Raw genomic sequence first — 8,811 nt, 5'->3', positions numbered from 1 at the left:
TATTAAGTAAAGATCATCTGTTTTCCTTCTAACCTGCCTCTTGTGGTTATCTGCCTGTTGGGTCCACACAGGCCCATTGAACAGTGATTTGTTGGGTTTTCCAGCAACAAGATTAACTAGATTAAAGAGAATCACTTCATTTAACGTGAATAAAATAGCCTTCTTACTGGAGTTCAACAACCACTGAGCCGCATACCTGTCTGATTTATGTGTAGCTTAGGTGAGATGAACGGGGAAAGTAGGCGGTGGGACAAACCATTATGAGGCAGAGAAGGGGGAACTTCTTACAAATGTAAGTTTGTATTTTTCTCTAATTAGAATTTTAGTTTAGGAATACATACATGTATTTAGCACAATAGCCAGTGTGATTTTCTTTTTTTATGATTGCCCGTGTACATCCAATCACCCCAGACCTCACCAGATTGAACACGCTGAGACAGAGAGACAGAGAGAGAGACAGAGAGAGAGACAGAGAGAGAGACAGAGAGAGAGACAGAGAGAGAGACAGAGAGAGAGACAGAGAGAGAGACAGAGAGAGAGACAGAGAGAGAGACAGAGAGAGAGAGAGAGAGAGAGAGAGAGAGAGAGAGAGACAGAGTGTACATCCAATCACCCCAGACCTCACCAGATTGAACACGCTGAGAGAGAGAGAGAGAGAGAGAGAGAGAGAGAGAGAGAGAGAGAGACAGAGACAGAGAGAGAGACAGAGAGAGAGACAGAGACAGAGACAGAGACAGAGACAGAGACAGAGACAGAGACAGAGACAGAGACAGAGACAGAGACAGAGACAGAGACAGAGACAGAGACAGAGACAGAGACAGAGAGAGAGAGAGAGAGAGAGAGAGAGAGAGAGAGAGAGAGAGAGAGAGAGAGAGAGAGAGAGAGAGAGAGAGAGATAAAAGGCACACCAAGCATGTTCAATCTGGTGAGGTCTGGGGTGATTGGATGTACACCAGAGAGAGACACACAGAGAGACACACAGAGAGACACAGAGAGAGAGAGAGAGCAAAACCACATCCAACACATGCATTTTATACGACCTCGGACAGAGATGATCTGCAAAAGTAAAAATCTTTGTGCTTTTCTGAACTTTTCTAGAATTTTCCCGAGGAGTAAGCAAGAGCGTCCAAACAGCGAAGCCAGAAGCAGATGCACAATTGATCTCTGCCTAACTTCGTTTGACTAGAAACACATTGAGCAGTTGTTATTATACCAACGTAGAGAGAGGAAAAAGACTGAGTCACAACATTGTCTCGTAAAGTTATACTGAACTTTGAGAACAAGACCACCGAACTCATCTCTACTTGTGAAGCCAATACAAATGCACCATCCAACAGAATGTAGAATACAGCATAATGAAAAGTAATATAGAAAATAATATAATCTATAACTAATAAAGTCAACATCTAGCAAATAAAGAATAATTACAAAGACTAAAAAAGATAAGGAAATTATATACAACACAAAACATATGTCTGTACTCTCAAGTCAGAATTCATCATATTTGGGAAATACACACACACACACAAACAGGTTGCTTTTAGGAAATTCTGATCCCATGGTCTTTCAGTCTATTCCAAAATGTTTCTTCTAGTTAAAGTGCTTTTATTATTAACATAAGTCTTTCAATGGGATTACAGATTAGCTGTGTCGTGTGAGTTGCCATGTTGAGCAAAACTTCTTTGAGTAACACTAAGATGCACATTACTAGTTTGTGGTGAAAACTTTTCATCATCTGTCGATCCGCTTATTTTTCTTTTCTCTCCAACTGTCAGTCTTGGCTGTCACCTTCGTTTCTGAATCAAACGCCTCTACTTTTTTATTCATCCAATCATTTCACAGTATTTTACCTCCGAATATTTATTTAATTCAGAAATGTATCACAATGTGAAAGTCATGATTGTTGTTAAAGCTCAAGAGGGAGGACTGGTTAGAAAATTGAAATTTCATTTGAATTAAATAACATTTGCATTTACACAGTTCAATTGAAAACCAAATCCAGACCTGTTCCCTTAAAACAAAGTGAGGAATACATGCAAAATGTTTCCATGGAAAAAAAGCTGTTATTTATTTTACCTTTCATACAATCACACAGATGTTTCCCTGGTGAGTTAAAAAATCAAATAAAAAGTAATTTGAAGTCCAAAACTTTGTGAGATGTTTTGTTTCTCTTTGTCTGACTCTCTTTCTTTCTGTATAACAAAGACGACACTTCATCTTAAATGTAAGGAAGTAAATGCAGGATTAATGCCATGAACAGCGTTCATCACACCGATACAGAACATATAGAAATGAGTTTTGACTGCAGACAGAAGTTGCATGAAGAGGCGACAGAAGCATTTAAATGCATTAACACTGAACTTTAATCTAAAGAGATAATATGTCACACACTTGAATGTTTCTGGTTGATTTCTTCGTTTAATGTGTAAACCCATTGCAACTTCTGTCGTGTGATATGTTGTATAAGGATGCACCCAAGGGATGTATTTCTTCTTGTCCTGTCTTATTATTTGTTGGTAAAAGACGCATTTACAAAAACACTAATGGTGACTGGGCTGCTTACATATATCCTGAATAATACTTTAACAGCGGTCATCTTTTGGTGATTAGTGATAGTTAGGAAAATACATTTATTGTTATAGTTTCAGTGTTATTTTTAACATGTCGCAGTGCTGTAACACAAAATTTGTGAGAAGCATTTATATGGCTTTACAATATTACAGATAAGGATTTTGACATCAACCCTGATACTACAGTCTGTTGTCATCACTTCAAGAATGTAGATGTTTATGGAGCCACAGCACTTCACCTATAAAGAACGGTCTGTGGTTGAAAGTGTGTAGATTTGAATCACTATTAAAAATGCCCTTTAAATGTCAAGTGATGTAGTTTATATCAGATCTACTTAATATAATGTTGTATTACCAGGAGCTTTGTTTATTCATATGTTTAGGTGAATGCATGTTTAAACTTTATTTAAAACCATTGATAAAATGTTATCCAGGGTAATTCATAGTTATGCTGGACCTTATTAAAGATTTTCTAATACACAGCAGCTTTTATATATCATCCAAGTGTCCATGTATTTTTGTACGTATAAAGTTCTTCTCTATTGTAATCTGGCAAAGTTAACATGAGCATCAAGTACATATATGCATCTTTTTTGTGAAAAGATTGGGAAGTGGATGTAATGCAGCAATGCATCATAAAAAAGTTCATCAGTTTTCTCTATCATAATGTAATAAAGGAAATAAACAAAGATTTAATTTGTCAGTAGAGTTATTTTTTTTATATCCAAAGTTCACAGAATCAAAACTGTTCATCTGTTGAAACTTTGGTCATATGTCAAAACTGTGTGAGAATACCACATCATTACTCGCACGCACACACACACACAATAGTACTGTTGCTGATTCATGAGAAGTCATGTGTTCTGCTGAATAAACTTTGCACGGAAAGTGACACAAGAAACAAACTTTACTTTGAATGGAAAGCAAATCAGGGTCTGATGTAATAAACAAACTGGAGAACACATGCAAACACTTTTTTTCATTGTAATCATTATTTGACTGGTCACACGCACCAGACATTTGTTTGTTGTGTTGTGATTGGTCTGTGTCACTGTCACTCATCACACTCTTTTGTTATTGGTTGTGTGTCAGTTGAAGTAAGAGAGAGTCACAGTTCTATCTTCATCTTCAAACTCACAAAACCTCTTGACTGGGTAAAGATGAAGACTACACTCACTGTGCTCCTCATCATCCAGCTCTATGGACTCGCCTCATGTGCCATGAAACAACATTATTATATAAATCAGATGAAGACATGGGATGAAGCACAACAATACTGCAGAACCTTCTATCATGACCTGTCCACCTTCACCGATGAGACTGAGAAACAACAATTTGTAAAGGCAGTCAATAAAACAGCTGATGCCTGGGTTGGACTCAGAAGGCTCGCTTATATTTGGTATTGGTCAGGACGTATAATTGAAAAAGCCACAGTGGTTAATTGGAATGCTGAAGAGCCAATATATGATTGTGCCTTTCTACCTATCGTCAACAATAGCATGAGTAATCAGGACTGCTCTAGGGCAATGCCTTTCTTCTGTATGAAGATATTTGAGATTGTGGTGGTTCAGCAGTCTGAGAGCTGGGAGGGAGCTCTAGATTACTGTAGACATCATCATGATGATCTGGCATCTCTGAGCTCAAACAGAAGCATGACTGAAGCTCTCAGTAAGATCACAGGAGCTCAAACACAATACGTGTGGATTGGTCTGCGCTTTCTAGCAGGTGGATGGTTCTGGATCAGTGGAGATGATCTTCTCTTCAATGTCTGGTCTTCAGCTAGACGTCCTCAATGTCCTGACCAAAACCAACGCTGTGCAGCTCTGGACAAGAACACATGGATCTGGACACCCAGAGACTGTGAGGAGAAACTCAACTTTCTGTGTTTTAAATACCCAGTAAATATTGTGTCATAAAGTGAATTTTTCAGATTAAATTACTTATTAATACAGTTTCATTTAAAAATGTTTGCTGTAGTTGTTAAAGGTAGATAATATTGTATAGAACATGCATCCATATCTAGATAATGTATTGTGTGTGTGAAATAATTTTGGAACTGTGCTTGTTTTAGTCTGTGGATATGAACTCTTCTACAGTCACCTTTGTTCTGCCCAAATCTACTTGTAATAAACACAAGCTGTTGTCAAAAAAACAAGCTCTTATTTCATATATAAGTCCATTATTTTGTCTTTGTTTGAAAGGGAAAACCAGACAAGCATTATTTACATCCCCCACTACTGACCCTCCTTTGGCTCTCTCTGTATGTCTCTCTCCTGAATCATCTACAGGCAAAGTCAGCTGATGCCTCAGGACAGACACACAGAGAGGGAGAGGGGGAGAGAGAGAGAAAGAGACAAAGAGATTGTTAAGCCACCTCTCACTAACAAACAAACCAATCAGAATCAGTTTTCAGAAAACAAAAACCCTTGCTTCCAATCAAAGTGCACAATATTTTCCTCTTAAATAACCAAATTCAGCAGAGAAGTCACGTCAGTGTTGAAATGAGATGAATCATTGTATATACTCGTATGAGGAAAGGGTCTTTTAAATGCTGCTGACGCGTGTGTGAGGAAAGACTCGCGGCATCAGAACAGTCCAGAGCGGCATCACCTCGCAGGACACACACTGCTGCTGATGCTGCTGGGACTCTGCACGGGCTTCGTTCGAAAGTTCGAGAGCACTTCTGCCCGCGGGCACCGTTTTAACCTGACCTGTGACCCCTGACATCGCTCAGCAGCAGTATATAACAAACATCAGCATTATTATTACACACATGAAGAACACAAACATGAACAATATATTAATACTGTCACCATCAGATCTGGCGCAGATTCTGAAACCTGTATGATGAAGACACACTAACATCAGCAGGACAGATGCTTTGCATTGTAAAAACGCACATTTGTTTCTTTAATGCTTCTTGTGACATTCTGAGGTCTATTATTCCCCGATGATAATAATGCATATTTCTGTAATAATAATATTAACACACTTAAATGAATAAAGACTGAAAGACAAAAAAACATTTATCTGACAGTATGAACATGTAATTTTGATTGACAGGTATTGTTTGCCAAAAGTTGAGTTACTAACAAATAAAAATTGGCTTTTTTTTGCAAGCACATTGCGTCAGCTGGAACGAGTCTTATATAGAACAAGTATAAATGTGTTTTGATTGTTAACGTGTAATGACAAACACCAAAATGGCACAATGCAAAATGGTGCAAAAAATTGCATATTATGACCTGAATATGTAAATCTGTTGGCCTACTCGAGAATTGTTTTGAAAGTGATTCTCTAAATGTTCCGTTTCATGCTACATTAAAGGAAAATGCAGCAGTGCACATCTGTCTGACTCAGCCTCTGTATCTCCTCATCTGAAGCACCTGTGAATGATACACATTTTTTACTATACTTTTTTATTTAGTTTTTCCCTTAACTCCCTTGTTTTACATGATGCGGTGTCCTTTTTATTCAACTGATTCGTTTAGCTACTTATTTTGTTGTGTTTTTTTATTTCTTCAGACTTTGCAAGAAAAAGATAAAGCAAGAAGTGTACAAGTCTACTGAAAACTATTATTGACACATGCATAGTCGTTTCCAGAATTGTTAACAATATGGAACATGCACGGAAATAATATGTTGTCTTTACATTATCACATTAAGGCATACGTATGTAACATGTAAGTTTAAATGTTGCTTTACGCACATCAAAAGATAGATGGATGTACAAAGGGGTCCCTCGCAAAAGTTTCATTTTATTTTGGGTACTTTGGCATCATAAAGTTCGAACCCTGGTGCAGATAATTAATTACGTCAGCGTGCGCTCTCTCTCGTGATCTTACAGACACCGGCGCGCGTCTGTGTCGGCCGCGTGCGCAAACGCCGACAGATTCATTGCTGGCACAGTGATGCTGTTCTGCCAGGAGTCAGAGTTTTGACACATTCGAGTGCCGCTGCTGCTGTGTCTATATATATATATATATAAAGGAGGATAGGTCTCTTGTTTGTCCCGCAGTTGTTTCCAAGCGCGCGTCACCATTACCTCCATAAACGAACCGGACTTTTTACCGCGCGCTACTCGGGTGCTCCAACGCAAGCAAGTGATCGGCTTTGTCGTGGGCATCGTCATGGTCGCGGCGCTGATCATCGCGATCCCTCTTGTGCTCCAGACATCCTTTATCTCAGCGCACTACGAGATGATGGGCACCTGCCGGATGATCTGCGACCCGTACAACCCCAAGCCGAGCGCCACCGCTCTGGAGGTCATGCAGGACCTCAGCGGCATCCCGCCGTCCTTTGCTCAAGGGACCAGAGGCGAAACGGGACGGCCGGGCAAACCGGGACCGAAAGGTCCACCTGGTGAACCTGGCCCACCTGGTCCTAGGGGACCACCCGGAGACTCAGGGAGACCCAGATTCACCGGAGTCACGTCGGGGACGGCGAGGACCGAGACGGGAGATGTCGGCGCCGCGTTAGGGAACGTCAAGATCGCGTTTTACGTCGGTCTCAAAAACCCCCACGAGGGCTACGAGGTGCTCCGCTTTGACGATGTTGTGACAAATGTGGGAAATCACTACGACCCCACCACCGGCAAGTTCACGTGCCAGGTGTCCGGGATTTACTACTTCACCTATCATGTGCTGATGCGCGGTGGAGATGGCACGAGCATGTGGGCAGACCTCTGTAAAAACGGACAGGTAGGCACGAGTCTGTTCATGTTTGTAAGAAAAGTGTGAGACAGAGAATTAATAGCAAGAAAAAGATACACGCGCTGGCCCCTAAACACGCAAACGTTGTGACGGTTGAGATTATGTGATTCTCTTAGGAAAATAGAGACGAAATTAATGTACACACCTTTTCTTTTCTATTGGTGTAGGTGAATTCACACCAAGTAACTGTATCCAATAATAATAATTAAAAAAAATGATTTTGCTGCTCATTTACAACATTAGTTTAACCGTGGTGTTAAATTGACACACATGGCTAATTTGTCGTCTTAATCGAATCAAACGGCATGTTTTCGCAGACAGTGTCAGTGTAACAGTGCGTTTATTTGGACAGGTGCGCGCCAGTGCCATCGCGCAGGACGCGGATCAGAACTACGACTACGCGAGTAACAGCGCAGTGCTTCATCTGGACTCCGGAGACGAGATTTACGTCAAACTCGACGGAGGAAAGGCGCACGGAGGAAACAACAATAAATACAGCACATTCTCCGGCTTTATTCTGTATCCAGATTGAGAGGCGCAATGCTTTAGTGACTTCTCCACGTATACTGTGGCTGGGAGTATGTGGATCGTCTGCCGTGTGCCTGCGTGAGAACACCGGTGTTGTCTGTTCCGTCCCTTTCCCTTTTTAAAGATGTACTGTGTTTGTATGCCTGTTTAACACAGAATCAGACATGATATCAGGATGTCAGACATTAGTTGACACTCTTAATTCTTATTTTCATCCAATCAACATTCATAAGCATATGTTAAGTATTCATATATATGTATATTCTTTTAAATACAAAAGCCTTTGTGATGTTCATTTGATGTGTGTACTTTATGGATAAAATATTATGGGTACTTTGAACAGAAAAGCTGAGTAAACAACAAAAACTTTTTAATTTCAAGAACCTTAAAATCCGCTCGCAACTGATATACTGTTGTAGTCACGATCGTATTGCAGAACGTTTAAGAATTGCAACATGTTTTCATTTCGTATGTAAATAAGCGCGTGTGTGTGTGTTTTAATGAAGTGTTGTCACTCAGCAGGAATCTCTGGGACTTCACTTTTGACCTTATACAGGTTCTTCTGAGACCTTCAGCAACAGCATGGATAATCTGCCGTGCATACCAAACCACAATCACAACCACAGAGACAATTCCATTCATATAAAGTCTCCATCCTTCACAGTTTACGCAACCTGACATCATAGTGCTGTGATTCTGAGCAAAGAGCTTTTCTAAACTAAACCTGTGTGCAGAAAGATGAATAAACATTCTCAAACATCAGGAGGGTTTCAGTCAATCCATCTGTCGTACACACAGTCAAATCCCCTCACAAGATGCAAGACAGCAGTCGTTTCACTTATAACAGCTAAATATCCTCATGGAGAGCCGTGTTTTATTAGTCATTTGCTTAGATTAATGTTTTGAAACAGATCACTTTCCTCCTGCTCTTTGATAATGTATGTGATGAAGCAAACTGCATGACCGCGCACAAGAAACATGAGTGTTTGCGTCCGATTATT

At 40.1% G+C, this 8,811-nt stretch overlaps 1 protein-coding gene across 1 annotated transcript; it reads left to right on the top strand.

Moving 5' to 3' along the window:
* The first annotated feature begins 6,454 nt into the window (after positions 1 to 6,454).
* Positions 6,455 to 8,571, top strand: c1ql2 (complement component 1, q subcomponent-like 2). Its single transcript, XM_079463530.1, has 2 exons — positions 6,455 to 7,270; positions 7,635 to 8,571. The coding sequence occupies exons 1-2, from the start codon at positions 6,701 to 6,703 to the stop codon at positions 7,812 to 7,814; spliced, it is 750 nt and encodes a 249-aa protein (XP_079319656.1). The 5' UTR covers positions 6,455 to 6,700; the 3' UTR covers positions 7,815 to 8,571.
* Positions 8,572 to 8,811: the final 240 nt, after the last annotated feature.

This window comes from Barbatula barbatula, assembly GCF_947034865.1.
Source record: "Barbatula barbatula genome assembly, chromosome: 9".
In the NCBI taxonomy this organism is placed as follows: domain Eukaryota; kingdom Metazoa; phylum Chordata; class Actinopteri; order Cypriniformes; family Nemacheilidae; genus Barbatula; species Barbatula barbatula.
This window is presented reverse-complemented; position numbering and strand designations above follow the sequence as displayed.